The following is a 21,400-nucleotide window of genomic DNA, read 5'->3' as shown; positions in this document are numbered from 1 at the left end:
TGGCTTATCCTCTTTGTAGGTAAGGCAGGAATAGTTTGAATGACACCACAAAAAGAGGTAGGTAACATTGCCATGGAAACAAACACATTTCAGTTTAAAGTGCCTACAGTGTTTTCTGTGCTAGTGGCTGTGTTTTCTTCAGATGTGGATACATTTCAATAATTATGATGTTAATCTGGGAATTCATACTAACTGTATTAACTGTAAGCACCAGTCTAAAACAGTAGGTGCTTCAAAATAGCATGACTGTTAAAAAGGTTAATTGTTTGTGTTTGAGAATATTAAGAGTAACTGTCGTATGACATCTTCATTAATTAGTTGTATTTTACATCTGAAGAAAAACCACATTGTAGCTTGATTTCCTTTCCGTATATTTTAACTGTATATGTCAGTGGTGGTGCCAGTCAGCAGAGTAATTAAAACCCTCCTGGTTGTGTTCACCATCTCTCCTCAAAGAGGGTTGAACTTTTGTTCTTCAGTTCAGTGAGACATTCGCTGTTGACTTTGCAAATGCTCTTATGAGGTCCCTGCTGGGGTTGTGGTTCAGACAGCATTTTATTAATTTAATTTACCCGTGCTCTTCAAAACTAATGAATATCATTTCCCAAAACCCCCAATATCCAATTTTTTCAATTCTTTTGTAATATTTCTGTTTTTGAGACCTTCTTTTTCCTGATGGTTAAGCACCACATAGATTCAGGAGATTCAAGATAAATACACTAAAAGCAGTAGCAAGTGATCTTGTTTATTCCAAAGCCAGGTGCCTGCGTTTCCATCTCTTCCCACAGCCAGGCAGAGTCTGCTCTGTAGCGACTTCAGTGGAATTGAAGGTGTTTGTGTCTGTTATGCTTGCTCGGTTGTCTCTCCTGTGTGTGTGCCTTTGAAAAAGCAATGCTTCTGGAAGTGGGGTATGATTTATGAGGTTATTACTAAGCAAGCCAAAAATAAACCCCCCAAAATGAACAAGCAGAAAAGTCTCTCATGGTGGCACCCTAAAAAAACCCCAACTCTCAGTATGAACAAGGTTAGTAAAGTGCTTATTGGTCAGACCATTATTATATATTAGCAAATAACTTGCTACAGCTTGTCCTGCAGTGAGTTCCTGCAAAGTTGAACAGAATTCCTTTGCAAACAACCTGTAATTCCAATCGATGGGATTTTGCACAATAGGTAAGAATATCAAGTCAGGATTTATTGCTAAATTATATGAATTCCTCATACAAACAGGTTAACTTAATGCACTCAAGATGTACACTGAATTTGAATGATTGAACGTGGCTCATGGTTGGAGCTAATTCATCAGTAACATTTTCCTGTGTGCTACTTTGGAAAGACCTGCCCCTTTGCATCTTTGCTGGATTTGGTTTAATCCAGGCACCCTAGTAACACTAATTAAAAAAATTAGCCTTCTCTGGAGGAACTGAGTGTTTATGGCTGAAATTCCAATGGGAGTTTTGCTACTAGAATTGTATTTTTCCTTGAAGGCAACTCTCATCTTTGTTGTCTACATTGTGGAGCAGGAAAACAAATCAAACAGAGGACTGTACTCTTTCCCTCTCCGGTTTTAAGTTTCCTTCTGTGATCCCAGATCCCAGTCTTTTTAGGATGTGTGGGATGGAGGCTGACTGGATGACTGCTGCTGCTGGTGCTCTGCTGTCGATGGCAGCAATTCCAGCAGCCTTCTGCTCTGCATGCTGCTCCCCAGGATCACAGAGCTGGGGGGGTCACCTCCTTCCCTACAGAATGGCATCCCCAGCTGCCATAGCTCTCCTGGATATTGCAGGTGCAGTGTCCCAGCTGGCAGATGGGAGTGATGCACAACCACTCCTGGGCTCATCCTGACCTGATGCCACCCAGATGTTCCTGGGACAGCTGGTCAGCCAAGGTCACGTGTGAAAAAATTGCCCCTTCCCAAAAGAATTTGTTGGGATTAACCTTCCATCTGTCTGAGCAGAGGCTGCGTGAGTGCCTGTGCTGCCATGGGGAAAGGGCAAGGTGCTGCAGGTAGATCAGCTGGAACAGGTTGTGAAACCCTGGGCCAGAACTAGCCCTGGGTAATGCATTCATATTAGGAGAAGCACCTTGCAGCCCCGGTCCTGGCCATGTTCCATCCCTGCCGTGGCTGCAGTAACGCTTCTGCCTTGGCTTGTCCCTTCCCTGCAGTACCTGCCAGTCACAGCCCTTTGTCCATGTGTGGGCTGTGGAAGGGAAAAACGATTTGGAAACATTTAGTCACTGCCTTTTTCTCTTTTCTCTTAGAAGTGAAGAAGAAGGCTGCCTTTATCACTCCAGTGCCGGGAGGGGTAGGACCTATGACTGTTGCCATGCTTCTGAAGAACACGCTCCTGGTCACTAAAAAGCTCATTTACTAGAGCAAACGGGTTACCTTGGAAGAGGAATCTGAGCTGGTCTATTTATTGATACACAAAATGTTTATTTTTTACTACAAATATATTTATTTCTACATTGTATTTATTTTTTCATGTCAAATATGTTAAATCTGATGGTTTATAAAATGTTCAAATACTTTGTGTTACCTCCTACTGACTTATTGTCAGCAAAAACAAACTTGGAGAATGCAGCCTACGCAGGTATGTTGGTGGTGGTGGTCAACTGTGTTTTTGAGAATGAAGAATGAAGCATAAATTACAACTGTACCTATGTATTGGGCCAGTTATCAAGACCTTGTAAACACTTGGGAGCTGTTCAAACAATTTAAAAACTAAGACATGCCAGATATCTTTTAAATACATGGTTTGGGTTCTGAGGTCACTAAGCACTCTGGATGTAGTTCAGAGTCCTTAAATGTATTTTTTTTGAACACTTAGAGCCAGCAGTGGCCAGGCAGTGATGTTGACATAAATACAAATGTTCAGTAAATGTTTTAAAACAGTCAAATAATCTTGAATGCTGGTGAAATTCTGGCTTTAAACATCTGCAAGAGGTAAGCATGAATAAGTAGCTAGAGTTGAGCCTGGAATTAATTTTGTTTCCATATCTGGACAAATTGTTTTGGCGCATAATGCCCCCATCTCCCAAAACCCTTTGAACCTCAACACTGAATTTGATGGAAATTGAACAGAATGCATTTAAATTGAATGGAATTGAGTGCAATGTAGTTAAAATTACTATATACCTACAACATATGTAGCGCAGCAGAAGATGAAGAGGAGGAAAAGAAAACCAAAACTTTATCCCTGATGAAATATTTGTGTTGGAACTTTAAGCCATTTAACTATTCTCTTATTTTTTGAAACTGCATGAGGAGGGCTTTTTTTCAGTCCATGTTGCAAGCCTTGGCTTCAATGGCCACAATATTTTGCTGTCTAGAGAAGAGCATATGGGATAAGATCAGGATGTTTCCATTCCCAAAGGTTAGTTCCTGGATGGATCTAGAACGGTCCTATGCAGTGTAAAAGTTGTAGTGGAGTGACTGCTGAGGTGCCAGGTGGGCTGAGTGTGCGCACTGGTGACGTTACCATTGAAGGCAGTGGTGGCCGGTTTGGCTGGGATTACTGATTGATTTTCATCGGGAGCCTTAGGTGTTTGCCAGTGGGCCAGAGATGGCTGGAAAGGGGAAGGAAAAAGACTGTGGCTGAGTTCTACTGCCGTTCGAAGGGAATAGGAAAATTAAAGGGGAAAATGCACATGCTGTGATAAAGAAGTCAAGGTGGAGGGTCATTTCTGTGCTGACTGTTCTTGTGATGGACTTTGAGAGTTTGCTTTAGCACGGTGTTTGCAGAAGTTTGACAGGATTATTACTGAATATGTAATGCCAATGGTGCAGACACTTGCTTGTCTTTTCAAATGTAAGTGGTAATATAAATTTATGTGATAATATAAGTGGTAGGAGGATCAAGGCACCTATGGAGACTGTACTTGGACTGATCAGCCCGTGACTGAAAGATGGAATAAAACCCGCTCACTGTTACCTTGGTCTTGCTGGAGGGTGTTGATGTGGTTTGGGGCATGGTTGTGTTCTTCCTCTGTTTACTGTGTGTTGGAAGCACAGCGAGGGGGGAGACCCTGCTGGTTCAGACACTGCTGTGTCCATCTGTTTGCACTGCTATTTGTTTTGTTTGATTTGTCTCTGATCATCTCTGTGTTTTTTGGCCGAGTAACCATTTATGGCACTGTGCTTGTGTCCATCGAGCGAGCCTGCCTGTGTCATGCCCTAACAGCAGGTCACCGTGCATCACGAGCCTTTTCCCTTTCTCCTGTGGTGGCTGGCTCGGCATTACAGCCCAGCCAGCGAGGCCTGGGCTTGGCTCCACAGCACGCTGTCTGCAGAGCTGCTGGAGGCATCTGTGAGAGTGCTCTCCGCTGGGAGAACATCCAGAAGGAGCATCCAGAGGGAAGGGCCCATTAGACAAGCCAAAAGGCAGGCTGGTGTGCCCGACCTGGTCAAGGTTTGTCCAAGGACAAACGCCCTGCGGCAGGCGGAGCACGGCCTTGCCCACTGCAGCCTTGTCCCGGGCCTACCGCACCCATTGCGTTGCCTCATGGCAAAGCCTCCTCTCGGATTTGGGCCAGATTAAGCTGCCATTGTGCAGCTGAGTGTTGAAAGCAAGGCTCACGAGCCTCATTCCTGCTTGGGACTGAGAGCAGAGGTGAGCCAGGTAGGCATAAACACTCCTGTCCGTCCAGGGAGTGTGCAAGTTGCACTCAATCAGTGTGCAGGCATGCAGTAATTCAGGATAGCAAAGGAAGGGAAAAGCCTCCTGGAATGCAGTCCACGAGCAGGAAAATGCATAATTAAAATATGCATAACTAGCTTGTGTTTTTCCCTTAACACGTGAAGTGGTTAGATGTAATCCTACAGATGGCTGAGGAGAATGCGGTGGAGGGGAAGGACTTCAGCCAAGCAGAGTTACTGGGGCACTTACTGGAAGACTTTTGGTTTTAAAATACAAAAATTGTGAAATGTTTTTGTTGCTTGGAGCTCACAGTTGAGGAAGTGAGAGTTGTTGCTGAGGTGAAGTATGTAGCTCTCCCTTGGTCAGTCAGGTTGTTGATGTCTCTGTGCGATCCTGAACTGGGTTTTTCCAATTACCTGCTCTAGTCTGGGCAAATCAGTACCCTTGAGAGAGACCAGTCCTACTTGTTCCAAGCTGCCTGTGACCAAGGAGGCTGGACAAAGGAGCGTTTGGAGCTGTGGAGAGTGGTTTAGTACAAGAAGCATGTTTGGCAGGTCTGTTCTAGAGACCCTGCAAATGCTTTACGTGAAAAGTATGATGGTTCTCGTTAAGCACAGTCACTTCTTGGAGAGGCAGAGATGGGCTTTTCTGGCAGAAATGAGGGGATTTACTGCTGTAGGAGGCAACAGTTTACCTGCTCTTTCAGTATATGTTTCCTCAGTGCTTGTGCCTGGCCAGCTCTGGGCTCGTGCCCAGCAGCTCCAGCCAGAAGTCCCAGGCCTCGCACTGGCCAGTGGGCTGCCTTGCTTCCAGGGCTGTGCGCTGCCAGGCTGAATGGAAAGTGATTAGCACAGCCCTCAGGCTTGCAGGGCCTGAGATCAAAGGGCTCCCACTGGCAGTCACTGATGAAGAACATCATCCATTATCTTTGTGTCCGATCGCTTCCTAATCTTGGCACTAGCTGTACCCAAAGTTACTCCTCTGGATGGCCGGCATCGAGGGACAGGGAGGACCTTAGGAGGAGCACTGGCAGAGCAGGGACTGGTGCTCTGCACTCTGAACTCCAGTGTAGCATCCTGAGGGTGAATAGCCTCCTGGAAGTAATAGAAGAGCTACATTGTGAAGGGGAAGGAAGGACCACATTTTCCCGTCCTGGGTTGGTTTTTTTTCCCCTCACCTTTATTTTGCTGGTTTTTTGTTCTTCTGCCCTGTCAGATTCCGGGTCTCGCTCTAAAACTGTACCTTTGCATGCACGATTATGCCCACAGGTAATAGGAAACCAGGGTTTCAAAAGAAAACCTGATGCCATTGCTAGATAATAGCAGTTTCCTAAATAAATGTGTGGTTGCCCTGGGGGTTAGGTTGTTACCAGATGCACCTTTTCTTGATTGGTGAGAACAGGAGATGACGCTTCCTGGCATATAAGTGCAGGAGAAAACACGGGAGCACAGATAAGCAGAGCGAGCAGCCACCTGGAAAGAAGACCTGAGAAGGTGTTAAAGCAACTGCCTGCCATGGCATTTGGAATGCTAATCTATATTTTGCTGAAAGGTAGGTTTGGAAGAGGCTTTTCTGTGTTGTGAGGCCCAAGGTTTTGTTGAACACTATTTCTCTCCTTCTGAAGTAGGCGGTGGGGTGGGAGGTGTGCAGAGACGTTGAGGAGCAGAGCTACTTCAGCAGTTTGAAACCTGGATGAAATTTTAACTGATAGGGTATAATTTAGACTCTTTGAAAATAAGCTACTTAAACTGGTAAATAGGTGTAGGGTCATAGTATGTTACATGTATCTGTGTTGTAAATTGTGCAAGATGATAGAGTGGAAAACAGGATGGATTTGTATTTTGGGATATTTGCAAGCCATCGTTTGTTGTCCCACAATCATAATTACGCTGTGTCAAAAGGAAGTTTGAGGCAAGAGTGTTTTAAATTAATTGTTATTGTATTGCTGTCTTCTCTGGGGTTTGTTTGAAGTGCATCTTGTATGAAGTGCTTTCTGGGTGAAATGAACCTTGAATAGATATACTGAGCTTTTCTGTTCCAGTAAGCATCTATTTGCATTACACAGCAATGGGGGCACTGAGTGAAGAGTCAGCTATTACTGCTTCATCCCTCAGCACAGACTTATGGAATAATTGGACAAAAAACAACACTGAAGGTACTGCTTTTTTGTTCTGTTTGTTTCTGTTAATCTGTCAATTAGGGAAAAAACCCAACCAACAAACCAAAACCTCCAGCAAAATATGTGATGTTAGCTGCTGCGATGCTGCATCCCTTGGACACTGTTGGATTTGTGAGTTTCATTTGTGAGATCAGCTGATTTCTTCACGGAGCCTTTGAAGCCTCTCTGGAGTAAGAGCTGCCACCCAGCTAGGGTAGGCTCAGCAATGAGTAGCCGAAGGAACATTTAACTCAAGTTCAGTCATAATTTGAAGAAGACGTTTTAAGGCTGATGTTCTGGGTTTCTGATGGCAATTTCTGTTACTCTTTCCTGGTGCTTGGTTTCTGTCTGTCCTCAGCACACACCTTAATGCGCAGAAGTGAGAATGAACAGGTACAACTCTGAGCGATGCCTCTCACGAGTTGCTACTCAGTAGTTTCTGTCTTTGTTGCAGTTTTGCTGTTGTCTGTCTGGGCTTTCACAGCCCTCCTCAGAGTGCTGGCTCTCTCCCTTCTTCCTTTCTCTTTTCTGACTGAAATGTGAACTCGGGCTCTTTTTCCTGCCAACATCTGAAAGCAGAGCTGTGTTTACCCTGCCAGCTGCATTCTTGATGTTACCTGAGATGCTGGTGATGTCATTGCTTTCGGAGAGCCGAGCGATCCGGGAATGAGGTTTTGGCAGGTCAGTAAAGGAGGAGAGGAATCTAACTGCAATACTTTTTAATGTCTCTGGACTTTAAAAGGCATATAAACATGCACACAAATCATCTTCTGTCAATTCTAAGTCATCACAGGGTGACATCAAACTTTTTTTAGTAGATCCACAAGCTTCTTGTTATTTTATTGTAGCAAGACCAGCTGTTTTATTTTCATTTCTGATCTCTTACAGTGGTACAGTGTTGTATGTACATTCATCCATACACACGCTGTATGTGTGGGCTCCTTATATAGATATACATGTGTATATATAGATATACATAAAATATGTTTCCAGACTCATATGCATGTGAAGTCGGTAAGGTGTTGATTTTTGACTGCAGTACTTGGGTTTATCAGTGCAGCACTGTGGTCTGGTGTGGTCTGTCTGTGACACGATGCTTGCAGAGCTGCATACAGCAAGCAGGAAGATAATGAAGCAGGAATATGTTTTTGTGACCCTGTTTGTGTTGTTTCTAGAAAGCAGGAGTGATGGGTCATGTTTCAGCAAAGAGGTTTATTTACAGGGTCACAGCCATGTCTGCAGTAGTCTCTGAACCTTTGTGGCAGCTGGAGATGTGGTAGTCAACTATATGTCAGCATTTTATTTCAAGAGAACTCCACTCAAAGACAGAATCAAATTGACAAACACTCAAGCACACATTTACACAGGGAGTTAAAAGTATATTTTGGTGGACCCCTTACAAAGCCAGTGAACAGTTAATGAACAGCCTTTTCAGAAAGAAGATTTCAAAGAAATGCTTAAAAGGGCACCAGAGAAACTCACTGAATCTCCCCAGTTTCCTGAGAGCTTCTATTCCCGTGCACTGTAAGTTCATAGTTAAGATTTACTGCCAGGGTTCAGTAATACTGGGTTCTAAGAACATGAATTCTTGGTTCCATATCACTGGAGGAACTGGCAGTTTCCTGTGGGACTCAAGTTCTTTAGGGAATTGTTTGTGGAAAACCATTAATTTCTGCTCAATCTCTTTGCCTGCTATTTACAAGATCTGGCCTTGTTTCCTTCTTTTGTGTCACATAGGCTTCACTTGTCACCAGTGCTGGAGAATTTTGGGCTCGGTGATGAGCTGAGAGGGGGAAAGGTCATGGAGAGGAGCTGGGAGCTGGCACGGCATGGACAAAGAACTTTCAGTGGTGTTCGGGCTGACGGAGAGCCTTCGTAGCAAAATGGGCAGCCAGGAGTAGGGAAGGACTTGGTTGCACTGGGATGGAAATGGCATCTCTCGATTGCCATCAGCTGGTTCCATGCAGCCAGTAAAGGAGGCCCTGGACCTGGGACTGAGCCCTTCCCTGCCTCCCCTTTCCCACTGCTTTTCCTCCCTGGTGCACCATACTTGAGGACTGAGCTGTCATGGTCTTACTGGCTGACTCCTTTGTTGCCAGTCTGTTAGTTTTGGCAAGCCCAGGCTTCCAAGTACCTGTAGCCTTGATTTCATGTCAGATCTTGCCAGGTGTATCTGTTCAAATGACTCAGTTGCAGGCAGCTGTCAAGTGCTTACACGGCATGTTTCTCTCCCCTCACGTGACATGAAAGGGCACATGGACCTGTTTATTCAACAGCTTGTTTAGCATCTAGGCAGACAGTATGATAGGAATTAACATAATGCTCTGGGGCAGACTAGGAAATCATCCTTTTTGTTTTCAAGACTCATTCTTTCAGAGGTAATTTGTACTTTTGCAACGTCAAAATAATTAGCACACGGAATTTTTGTGTGTAGACTAAATAGCTGATCTCGCCCACAACGGACCAAGCTGTTCCTCCTGAAGGTGACGAAGGAATGTGTTGGTTTGTCTCAAGTGCTTTCTAGGCAGGCTGCTGCTCCAGGCTGACCTGGGTTTCTAATGACAGCAGCACTCAGGGAAGAGGTTCCTGTACCCGCACAAAGCCAGGTTTCCTGCACATGTGGCTGGGTGGAAGTCTGCCACCTCTCGGCAGCACTGGCGTGAGTGAGGAGGGATTTTTGGGATGTGGAAATCCATCTGGTGGAAGTTGAGGTAGAGGTGGCTGGGGATTTTGTGCTTCTGGGATGTGAATTTGTATCTTCCTTGTGTTTATTTTCTTTCTTCCCCTTGAGAAAGAGATGGAAATGAAAAACTAAACCTGTTCAATAGACACCTTCTCCGGCCCTAGCAGGAGAGTGGTACTTGGGGCAGTGGGAAATGCTGGCTAAAGGCTCCCATTGAAGGGTTATTTTTTGTGTTTTTTCTAGTGCACTTGGTGCTGAAATGGTGATCCAAAACAGTTAGTGCCTGAGTATTTGAGGAGGTTCCTGGTAAAAGTGCCAATGCGCCATTGCCTATTTTCTGAAACTCTTCCCTGGTAGTTGTTCTGCAGGTACTTTAGACCTAACCAGAATTGGCTTTTGCAAGTCCCCGGCATCCTGGATCTGCTTGGCACGCTGAGCCCTGCAGCTGTGCTGACCACATGCTTTCCATTGTGCTTTCCTCATCAGAGAACAGTGTAGTGTGCCTGTGCAGCCAGTAGGGTCATCCATCTCCTGTCCCAAAACCTGTCTTTTCTTCACGAGAACTGCCCTTACTTAACTTCTTCCTGAAGTCTGTCCCTCTAAGGCCTGGTCCTTTGCTGACTGTGCTCTTAGCCAACAAGCCTCTGTCTCCAGAGGTTGTCAGCAGCATTCCCAGAGCCAGCCAGAAGAGAGCCAGAGCTGATACTGGAGCTCCTATTTAGCCAGCACCAACTTCCTCCCTTGCATTGTGTTTCCAGGCCCCACAGTGTGCAGAGAAACTTGTGGGTAACTTTTTCTCCGTGGAAGGATGGATAAGATGCCCTTTCCTCAGCCATTAGAAGTTGATTCTAAAACAAGACATCCTTCTCCCACCTCTGTAGCTTTTCCTGAGGAAATGCAGTAAGCCAACATGTCATTTATCAAGCAGACCTGAGTTGTCACTTGTTCTCCCCAAGTCTCTTGCTAAGGTGGAAGTCTGATTACTCTGTCAGGTTTGAGAGGCACTGTTCTCAAAGGAACAGTGTTTGATCTGAGTGTCAGTGATAGCATCATGCCTTTTGGGTGTCCCAACCACATCATTCACAGCTGAAGCTGAGAGCTGCTCTAGTGAGAGCAGCTGTTTGCCATTGCTTGTCGTCTCTGATAAAGCTGCAGAGAGGAGGAAGGAAAAAAAAAACAACCTCAAAGCCGCTTAGAAGAGCACACAAAGGAGGCTGCTGCCATTAAATGGCTCAGGCTGGAATTTGGGAATTTAGGGGCTTGGTGCTGCTAATCCTGAAAAGTGTGTGGTGGGATCACAAGCTGCCCTCAAGGGGCTTCTGTTGGTGGCAATGGTTCCATGAGTGTACTATCTCCAGACCTTGATTCAACACTTAGTCAGAAAGGAAGGGTTCTGCTTGCTGTACCTTTGTTGAGTCACCTCTGTTGAACAGACCTTGTCACCTTGCTGCAAGATGTTATTTTTCTTGTGGTCATAACTGAAAGCTGGTGTTGGCATGCACTCGGTTAGGAAATCACCTTCAGCTGTCACTGAGGCAGTCCCCTGAAATAGTAAGTCATTGCTTGGACACCCCACCCCACCAGGGATTCCTGTACCTGGGTAGAGAGACCAGTTGGAACAGATGCCTGCCGTCATGGTGAAGCTTTGGAGCTTTCTCCTCATCTGCTGCGTCCCTGTTCCTATGACTTCTTTATTCTCATTTGAGCCGCAGTTGAATAAGGGAATAAGGTAGCATTTTCTGTTCCAGAAGTGTGCTTGCTGACCCAGTTGTGTAGAATTTAGAACAAGTTCAGAACCTTGGTAGCCATGGACCATGCTTTTGCACAGCAAAACCATCCAGGCAGTCTAGGCAGCTTACAGTTGTGTCATGGGACACTCAGCTAGCATCAAACCATGGAGAACCATGGCTGCAGAGCTGGCAGGCAGAACAGGAGCACTAGAAATGCAATAGCTTGTCTGGGGATAAGGAAAAGAAAAAATTAACTATGCATTGAATTCAGACTGGGAAGGATACTGAGACTAATGCAGCGCTGTCAGCATGTCCTGAAGCCCTGCTGTTCCTAGGATTTATGATTGGATTGCAGGTTGGATAGTGCTGATGTCAGGCTGTGTAGTGTCCCATAGTAATTTCTGTCAATGTTCCTCAAGAGCAAGTGATTGATTTACAGTTGTGCTTTCTCAAAGCTGTGCCTGGCTGGTTCTTTCTGTGCTGCTTTGCTCAGTGCTGACTGAATCAGCTCACGAGACTCTGCACAGTGAATTCATGTGCTGAGTGTTTGCTGCACACAGTGTCTGCTCTGCTCCAGGTGTGAAAATACCTTCAAATGATGTTTTGTCCTTAACATAACATGACTTTATTCTGTTCCACAGTAGATTATACAGAGCAGCCAAAGCTCTTGAAGCTGATGCAGACCTGCCTTGAGGAACACCACAGCTATTGTATCAATGGGCTCTGTGCCTTCCACAGCGAGCTGAGGAAGCCCATATGCAAGTAAGGAACCCTGCTTGTTATCCTCCTTCAGAAATGGCACTGGCATTGATTCTTTATGTGCTGCATGTGCAGCCTCACAGTGTCAGCCAGGTAGCTGCAGGATTAACGTCTGGCACAGTGCTGAGTGCTGTGGTGCCTCAGGACTGCCAACAAGGCTGTAGCGCTGTGCTGGTGTAAAACTGAGGAAGGGAGAGGGGGACTTCACAGTTTTGTAGGTCACTGCCATGGTGCCATCTCAAATCATAGCTGGTGCTGGAGGAAGTAGTAGAGGAATCAATACATGCTCACAGTAAGTACTAAGAAGGGAACAGGACCTTCCAACATACCAGCTACAACTCTCTTATTCCACAGCCACATACCAGTCAGGACCACGGTGTCCTTAGAGTTCTCTGGGATGCACAGTGGGCAGCCTTGGCCTTTGGAGACACTACAGCAGCCAAGGATCAGCAGAGCACAGGGCTCTTGGTCCACGCACCTTGCATTGCTGCTGTGCCTGCAGTACTCAAGCTAGCTTGAAACTAGATAAACTGGGACGACTGGTAGTCTTGGTGGAGGGAAGCGGTTCCGAGTGAGCACCAGGCTCAGCCTTTGCTTGTTTAGATGTCTTGTGATTTGTTTAAAACTGATGAAAACTAACGCATGTTTGAAATAGAAAGCAAAATGAGTCCTGAATAATTTTTGCATGATGTGTATTTATTTTTTAGGTGCCTTGCAGGTTATAATGGAGAAAGGTGTGAACATTTAACACTAAATTCATATGCACATAATTCCTATGAGCGCTACATTGCAGTGGGAATTGGCATAGGGATACTGACCAGCGGAATACTCGCCATCATCTACTACTATGTAAGAAAGAGGTACGGGAAATCTGGAACCTTCTGATTGCATTGGTCTGAATTTCAGCGGGCAGAGTTGTGAGGGCACTGGGATTGTGTTTTTGCCTGCTACTAATCTGTGGTGTGATCTTAAAGGAACTAACACTCTATACCTGTGATTTCTGATCTGCCAGTGGGGCCAGCGGTGCGCTTGTCTGAAACGTGGGGTTCCTCTGGGCTGAGTGAGTGAGTGACTTAGGGGATTAGGTTTTGGCTCTGCGCAGGCTGCTGCAGTTTCAGGTTTGGCTGATACAAATCCCGTGACGGTGTCCGCTTTAGATGCAGGAAACTGAAATCCCCCTACAAAGTGTGCGTGGGCGAGACGGCGTTGTGAGGCGCTGGCGCTGGAAGACTCACCGGTTTGCCTGCTGAGGAGCAAGGCCCCCCGCGCCATCGGACAGGTACCCCGGCCTGGCTGAGGAGACGAACTCGAGGGAGCGGCAGAGGAGTGCGCCAAGGGAACTCCCGCAGGACTGACAGGCTCTGTGTGTTGTTGAAGAAAGACTTCCTCTCTTGGGTGAGGGTGGCTCGTGCTCAGGTCCGAGCAGCTGAGGACACCGGCAGGCCTCTCGGCACTGTCCTGTGCCCAGTGCTTGCCGTGGGGAGGACTGGTTGGTTTTAGCTGTTTTCAGTCATTTCAAGTGCTCGTACAGCTTTGGTCTTTTGTGTCTTTTGTTTGGTTTTGTTTTGGTTTTTTTCTTCTTTTTTCTCCTCTGGAGGATAAGCACCACCTCCCTCACAGTGGAGCTGTGTTCTGGGCATCATGCGCTGACCACAAAGCATTTGGGTTCTGATTTTGGTGTCTGCTGGCTGTGTGGGTGGATGAACAGCGCTCTCCTGACCCAACAGTTACCTTTGGTGTGCTGGGCCAAGTATGGGCTTCTGGTGCCATAAAGGACAAAAAATGCTTTGGACCGAGCTTTGGACCGAAACCTTCCTTAAATTAGAATATGGAGAGTAGGCAATTCCTGGAAAATCAGACCTTGACACCTCTGGGCATAGCATGTTCTTACTGTTTTCAGAAGAAAAGCAGCCAGATGCCTTTCTCAAAATGGATTATGGAGTGTGCTCGTGACAAAGGCCTCTCCTCTTCCCAGACATCCTGTAGCAGCTCCTCAGTTCCATGGAATTTCAGGTAGAACATTGCCTTGCTGCACCCTGATTTCTGCACAAGACTTGAATTGCTAGACAAGCTGGAATTTCATTGTGTAACTTCAATACAGCTTTTCCCAGGAAGCACACTTTCTCTGTTCCGTTTGCACATTATGGGCACAATGTGACCACTCAAATAAGAAAGAAATTATTTTAGGAATTCAGTTCCACCCTGGACTAACAGATTCCATATCGGATGCTTGGTTCTATTCATCTTATCTACAAAGAATTGGGAAGGTACAAACATTTGGTTCAAGGAAAAGGGAAGAAAATTGGTTCTGAAGATGGTGGCACTAACTGGGACTTCTCATTGGAGTGTTTGCCAGCGCTGATGCGACTAGAGATGGCTCTCAGAGATTTTCATTTCAGCTGTTGCACATTGTAGGCTCATCTGCTGTGCTCAGCCATCTACCAGAGAAAGGCAGCTGGTACTTTGAGACCTTGTGGGGCAATGTCGGCTCCTAAATTCAGGTGCCCTGCTGAAAGCTCAGTTTCTTTGTTATGTGAGTTAATTTTCACAACAAGGATGCATGTTGTTTGTTGAAAAAGCTCTCTGTGAGGCTATGGTGACAATGCTGAAATGTGTATGAAGGGTGGGGTTTGGAAGGGTAAAGGTGTGTGTGTGTGTGTGGCACTCGAATGGTCTGAAGTTCAGGGGGCTTCTCGTGTGGGGATCCTGATCAGTACCTGAGCCATCTTGGCTCTGTGATAGCAGTAAATAAAACAGCACATCACGCACTGCTCGGAATCCCGTGTAACAGAGGGAACAAGCAGCATATGCACACACAAAAAGGATTGCTGGTGAGCAGTGGATGGACACCAGGCCTCTCCTCTGCACATCGACACCAGCATTTTCCAACTCTCAGCCTTTTTGTCTTCTTCATCTCCAGTCAAATCTTTGCCTTGTTAGCTCCTTTCCATTCTTCTGACCATTTCTTAGGTTCCACTGCTTGATAACCTGTGCTCTTCACAGTCTTCAAGTCAGCTCTCAGTAGTGGCCCTAACATTTTCTGTCACACATTTGTGATGAGAGGGCAGTTAGGTGTAAATTAGAGTCTGCACATCCTCACAAACAAAACCCACCCTTCACCCATCTCACATGGGAATTTAAAATGTGCACGTTATTAGGAAGACACAAGTGAGAGATCTTTCTCCTTGGTCTCTGGAGAAAATTGTAGAGCTGAATATACAAAGGATGAAAAGCCTTGGAGCTTTTGTCACATGAGTGCATCTCCCTCTCCCCAGTGCATGGTCTCTTCCTGCGCTCTCACTGCGGTGTTGGATCCACTTCCCAAGGACCAGCCCTTCTCCGTGGCAGAGGCTGTCTTGGAGCAGATGCACCCCCTTCACAACTGCCTCGGGGGGTACTTGTCACAGAAGTTCTGAGCTACTGGACTTCACCTTGCCCAGAGAAAACTGTTGGAGAGAAATGCATTTTGTTTGCATGTTCTCTTACTGATGTTTGTTACGCCCTTTGTGTACCAGAGGCCAAGCAGGTGCCCTGCAGGATATGCAAGTGCCTCTTCAGTGGTATTTACTCTTTGCAGTGAGCCATTTTGTACCTACAGCAGCATACACTGACCTGATTTTTTCAATGTTTAGTTACAGATACATGAAAAGGAAGTTCTGCTTGACATTTAATTGCTTCACAATTTAGCAGGAGACTAAATAGTAAAATATCTTTTTGTAGTTGGCTTTCAGGCCCAAGGCAGCTTTGGAAGTGAGAGTTTGCTGATATTTTTTTGCTAGTGGAAGAAAAACTGGAGAGTGGAACACAGATAAGCCCGTGCCATGCAGAATGAGACTTTGTGTCGGGGCAGAATGAGAATAAATGGAAAGATGAAGATGGGAAGAAGGGAAGGAAGGCAGGAAGGAAAAGAAGATGTTTGATTTATCTTAGTTTTCTTTCTCCAAGTGGTGTCATGGCTTCCAGCGCTGGGTTCCTCACCACCTGGGTGCTGTGTGCCCATCCTGCAGAAGCAGAGCCTCAGAGCAGCCCCAGCTGTGTGTGAGGCATGGCTGCAGGACTGACTCATGGTGCAGTTTGGCTGAGGGAACCTGCATGGCCTCAGATCACTTCAAGGAGTCAGCCCTGCTGAGCCCTGCCTTGATAAGTGACAGATGCTGCCAGCCTGGAATGGTGTGTTGCTGCTTACAGTGCTGAATTTCCTGCAGAACTGGCCCGTCAAAGGATCAGGATCATCTTTCCTAGCTCATTTATCAGGCTCAGACTCTTTCTGTAGTGGCGTAATTAAGAGAGTTGTAAGCTTCTCCTTCCCATTCCGGCTGCACGTGCCAAAAACTGTCATTTCAAGAGGAGCCCCTGCATTTGTGTGACTTTTAGGCAGGGCTGCCTCAGCTGTGAGGAGCAACAGCTCAGCAGGGCCAAGCTGGACCAGGGTCTTCCTTTCTGAAGGACACAGCACTTGCCCTGTGAATGAGCCAGACTGGTGGAACCACACTGGCTTTTCCTGCAGCCCATCTCTCAAGCTGACTTGCCCTTAAGCCATCCAGCCCTGAACCTGCTTCACTGGCATCTGCAGCCACTCTGCAGGTGTGCTGGGCTGCCACTGAACTTCTTCCCTGAGTTCAACTCCCATTTTCTGATCAGGTGTGTGGGTGGCCTGCAGTTTCCCTGATCCCAGCAAGGTCTGCTTCAAACAGTGAGATGCGAGTCTGGGAAAAAGATGGCTTTAAAGACACTACCTTTGGTTTTGGAGGGAATTGTAAGGAGCTGGATTGATGATCTGGGTGAACAATGTCCCTGTCCTGTGTGCCTGCCAGGGCACGCCAGTGGCTGGCAGGCAGGTGGGAGACAGCTTTTCCTTGGAGATTTTCTCTTATCCGTAGTAACCCACAGTCTATTTGGATAATGACACAGCAGGCCTTCTCCATGCCACTTACAGTAAAAGTGCAATTCTGATTTATGCTGCTGCAGCAGTGCAGTCCTGCCTTGTGTTTGTGTACTAAGAACTAGCTGTGGAACTGCTTACTTCCTAATGCCTCTCAACTTCAGGCAAGAAAAAGAAACCAAAACAAAACCCCACCCCAACTCTCTCCCCCCTCCAAAAAAACCCCAAACCAAAAATCAGACCCAAAAAGTCATTTTCCACTCAGCAATATCTTAGAGCTTTGTAATTCTTTACACCCATTATATGTTTTATTTCATTTCTGGTTCATGAAATACACTGTAGGTGGCAAAGCATCCCACAAGAATTTGGCAATGTAATTGATTTCACAATTAAGTTCAGAATATCTCCTGTCACCGCTGAAGGTTGCAGTTCTTAATGGATTGCCTTTAGACCATCCCAAGGAAGCAAGGCTTTAAGAACGATGTTCTGTGAAGAACTTAAAGCAAGGAGGAATTAAGGTCACATGATAGAGAGACATCAAACTTTTTTTAAAAGCAGATTATTCTTCTGTGAGTTCTTTTAAGGAGTGGTTCTTGGGTAGATCATTAACACAGTAAGTGTTGATAGAGACAACAAAAGAGGGGAAAGACAGGTCAGATTTGGTAAAATGCAACTTGGGTGACAAACAGCACGAGTTTCTTTTTGAATGTTCATTTCAGTTCTCTCGTGTGATATGAGTGCAGATTTTCTGTTTGTGTTTTAAGTTTTAGAGCTATTCCGAAAAGTATTGTGGCAAAGTGTAAGTGTTTGAAACTGGACATGCTGCAGGATGCAGATGAATCATCTGAAGGCTGGATTCAGTCAGCTCTGGCCTTGTCATAGGCAGGGTGCTGACAGCCCTGCTGATTTCAGTGAGTGCTGGCACAGAACCCAGTGCTGTCTGCCCCACGGTCTGTGTGTCACTGAGCTATGGTGTGGCTGCTCTTAGCTCTCCCGAGCCTTGCTCAGAGCAGGTAAATGCCTGTAGAGGTCCCTGTTGTACTGCAAATCCAGGACTCCTCCTTTATGACCCAGTTAGGAAGGAAACAAAAAAAAGTGCAGGTAGTCATTAAAATCTCAGTGTAAGTAGTCATTAATTATCATGACAGCAATAAAATCTTGTACTATGACTAGACTTGGGGCTGCTCCTACTCTCGCTGAACTGAGTGGAAGCAAGAGCAGGTTCTGTGAGAGACCTTGGCGAGCTGGAGGAGGTGTGCACGGGAGGGAACCGTTCACTGGGCTGGTTTGGGAGCACTGGGCCCTTTTGGCTCTTGGCTGCACAGCTGGGAAGAGCTCACTCCGTGAGGCTGCCGGGGTTGGGAGCTGGGGCACTTGGTCTGAGAGCAGGGTTTGACTTGGTATGAAGCCTGTGGCCTGTGGGCAAGCAAACCTCTAAATGAGAGGTTACTCAGTCAAATTAAAATTCTAATTTTTCATAAGTATAAACATAAAAATAGTCTGAGACACATTTTCACAGACATACTAGGGTTAAAACTGCTTTTAATGCTTATTCTCTGGAGCAGTTTGGGATGAGCTGAGCTTGGTAGTCGAGGTGTGTCTTGCATAGCCACTTGGGGGAGTTTTCCATTTGATGGTTTGGGGGTTTTGCCCTATTGTGAAATTAGAGCCATCTGTGAATGGTCACCTACCTTGGCTCTGGGCTCAGTTTTCTAATTCATAAAAAGGTTAAAGGTATCCAAAGGTGAGGTTTTGATTCCATGTCTAAGACTGAGTCACTTAAATGCTAATTTTTAATCAAAACTTCTTGTTGAATTTATCTGGTGAAAATTGGCACGGAAGTTTCCTTGTATAGATCCCCTAGTGGCATTTCTTTATGAAGGCAGTTTGTCTTTTAATAAGCAAAAATACAGTTTAGTGCATTTTGGATACCTGATATTCAAATTCCAGGTGTGTTTGCTGGCCAAAATGTGGCACGGCAGCATTGCCCTTGGCTGAGCCAGCCTGGGGTGCCCAGTGTGGGGCAGCCTCCTAAGCAGGGTATGTCTGTGAGCCCAGAGCTGTGTGTCCACACCTGCTGCCTCAGGCCTGAATTGTTCCTGGGAGCTCAGTTTTTGGAGCACTCTTGCCGTGTGCCAGTTCATCTGCCATCACCTTCAGCTTCCCAAGCCGAGGGGGGAACATTACAATCCGGGTACACGACTGCGAGAGCACGTGCCCTGTCGCTCCAAATCTGTTATGCTCTTTGCCTTTTTAGAAATGGTTATTCAGGTTTTTTTGTTTGGGGGGCACGGGGAATGCAAGAGCCCTTCCTTCCTCCTCCTCATCCAAGGCTGTTGTGCAGAGATGCCTCCCCACAGCTCCCTCTGGCAAACTGCACAGCCAGGCTTGAGACACGAGAGGACAGAGCAAGAATGTCTTTGCAAGAATGTCTGAGTAACTCGGGCAGAGCTAATTTGTTTGACATCATTTCAGTACGTAAGGCTGAGTCCGTTTGTGTCCCATTGTTATGGCAAACCCCACGACAAACGGCATTTTATTGATTCCTGCCTCCGTTTGACAGAGCGCGGCAGCGGATTTGGCCGTGAGCACTGTTCCGGGAAGCTGCCTCAGTAGGTGCCAGCGCCCAGCTCAAAGGCTGTGGGGCAACGGCTGGGCCTCACAGGGAGCTGTGGCAGCTTGGCCACACGGAGGATCCGAGCTCTTCCCTGGAGTGCAGCCCTGATGTGCCAGCAGCAGCCACCTCTGGGCAGGGGAAGCAGGGCGGGATGAGTCAGTGACACGGGGTGGGGGAGCGGAACCTTGAGTTACAGTGCCGTGCCACAACATGCAGGATTGGGCTGAGAATTTTGTGCTTTTCCCCTTCTTTTCAAGGCTACGGCATTGCGTGTTCATGGGCGTTCCTGGGGGAGATGCTCTTCAGGAAGGGCAACTCAAGGAGGGCCTCCGAGTGGCCTTGTCTGTGTTTGTGATTTTTGGGAAGTCAGCATCTCAGGTGCCGAGTTTTTGGGTGTAAGTCTTTGTAGTTCTGACACGGTGCTTTGGTAGCTTTGTGTGTCAGGATGGATGACTCCTGCAGGGCAGGCTGCTGCTGTCAAAGCAGTGCCCTTCCAGGGCATGAAACCGATGTCCTGAAACACAGGCAGGACTCCCAAGGAACTGAAAGAGAGGAAATTCTCTTGCCCTTTCCCCTTGCCTTATGAATGCTTCTCTTGACTTCCGTGGTGGCATGTTGACGATGTCTCTTGTGCAAATAGATATGAAGCTTCTCCCTCGGGCACTTCTCAGCCGTCTCCTGAATTCCTTTCTCCATCACTAACGACGTTTTCCATCAAGATTACAGCGGGAAAAAAATGTTCTCTATGGGCTAGGTGCTCCCCTGTGCGTGAAAAGTGTGTGCAGGAGCCAAGAAGCACTAGGAGTTTCTTCCTGATTGTTCCCAAGAAGAATGGAGAGTGACGCAGGGGATGGCATGACCTTACACCAACACACACACACTGCAAGACCTGCACAGAAATGTCTGTGACCTCAGCATGACAATGAGGAATTTGGGGGTGGTCTGACCCAGCTGGGTGTCCCCTTGCATTCCTCCCTGACCTTTTCCTTCTGGCCCAGTGGTGTTCTTTTCAGCCTCATCCTTCCTGGCCTACCCAAAAGAGATGCCTTCCCACACCAGCAGGTGGTCTCATGTAATTTGGGTTCCATTTTCAAACTACAGCCTGAAAGGACTTTAAGAGGGTCCAGCAGCATCATTTAAGATGGTTCTGAGTAAGGGTTAGTTTGATTGTTTTTTAAGCCATTAAGGATTTGTGAAATGCACTGGCAGAAGGCCTCCACCAAAGGCTTTTCAAGACAATTAATCATGAAGTAGGGCTCTGTGATTTTCCCAATCAGCTCTGGCCTAACTCCAATCCCTGCTGCAGGCTGTAATAAAGCATTTGTTGCCTTCAGTGGGTGCAGGCTCGGGCTGCTTGCACCGCCTTCAGACCGGGGGTATTTAGGTGTTTATGGCTTCTGAGTGCTGTGGGATTCTTAAAAATTCCTATTTGTTCGTGCTGGTTTCTTGAGTGAGAAGTACCATGATACATAAGAAGAGCAAGGTGAGAGAAACAAGCCAACGTGACCCTCAGTGACAGCCACTCAGAGATCTAAGTGTGCTTTGAATGGTACTTGAAGGTTAAAAACCCTGGGTGGAGGAGGAAACTCAGGGGCACCTGGCTCAGTGTGTGTGTGTGTATAGGCACAATTTGGGTAAAGCCTGTCCTGGGCTGCCACAGCCTTCCTGGGACTGTGCATTGTCCATAATTTCAGTGAATTGAAGTGAGGCTGCTGCTCTCCCTCAGTACAAGTAGTTCTGTGTATGTGCATTAAAAGAGAACATGACACAGAAGGGAGATGAATTCCCTTTGTCTTCTAAACACTGGAATACATTTGTTTAAGACTGTGCATTGCTTCATTATGTGCACATCCTTCCTTCTGCACTTAAGCTGCGTGCTGAATTCCTATTATGCCAAATGATATTTTCTGTGATCATTGACATGGAAAAACATG

General features: G+C 46.4%; 1 protein-coding gene across 4 annotated transcripts in view; it reads left to right on the top strand.

Annotated features, from left to right (window-relative positions):
• LOC102107685 (methylenetetrahydrofolate dehydrogenase (NADP+ dependent) 2 like) overlaps nt 1–15,012 on the top strand; it is a 35,450-nt gene extending 20,438 nt beyond the window's left edge. For 3 of the 4 annotated variants that reach the window (XM_005531742.3, XM_088057117.1, XM_088057116.1), the window contains one exon: nt 2,260–3,931. In XM_005531742.3, coding sequence (XP_005531799.2) covers nt 2,260–2,372 — 113 coding nt within the window. In that variant the 3' untranslated portion in view covers nt 2,373–3,931. Of the gene's footprint in view, nt 1–2,259; nt 3,932–11,852; nt 11,971–12,674; nt 12,828–13,124 lie in introns of those variants that run through there. The other variant, XM_088057118.1, reaches the window with a different exon arrangement.
• The last annotated feature ends 6,388 nt before the right edge of the window (nt 15,013–21,400 follow it).

This window comes from Pseudopodoces humilis, chromosome 6 (genome assembly GCF_049639895.1).
Source record: "Pseudopodoces humilis isolate 2021_Gansu_Grassland_sample_001 chromosome 6, ASM4963989v1, whole genome shotgun sequence".
Classification (NCBI taxonomy): domain Eukaryota; kingdom Metazoa; phylum Chordata; class Aves; order Passeriformes; family Paridae; genus Pseudopodoces; species Pseudopodoces humilis.
Note: the sequence above shows the minus strand (reverse complement) of the source record. Positions and strands in the feature narration are given on the sequence as shown.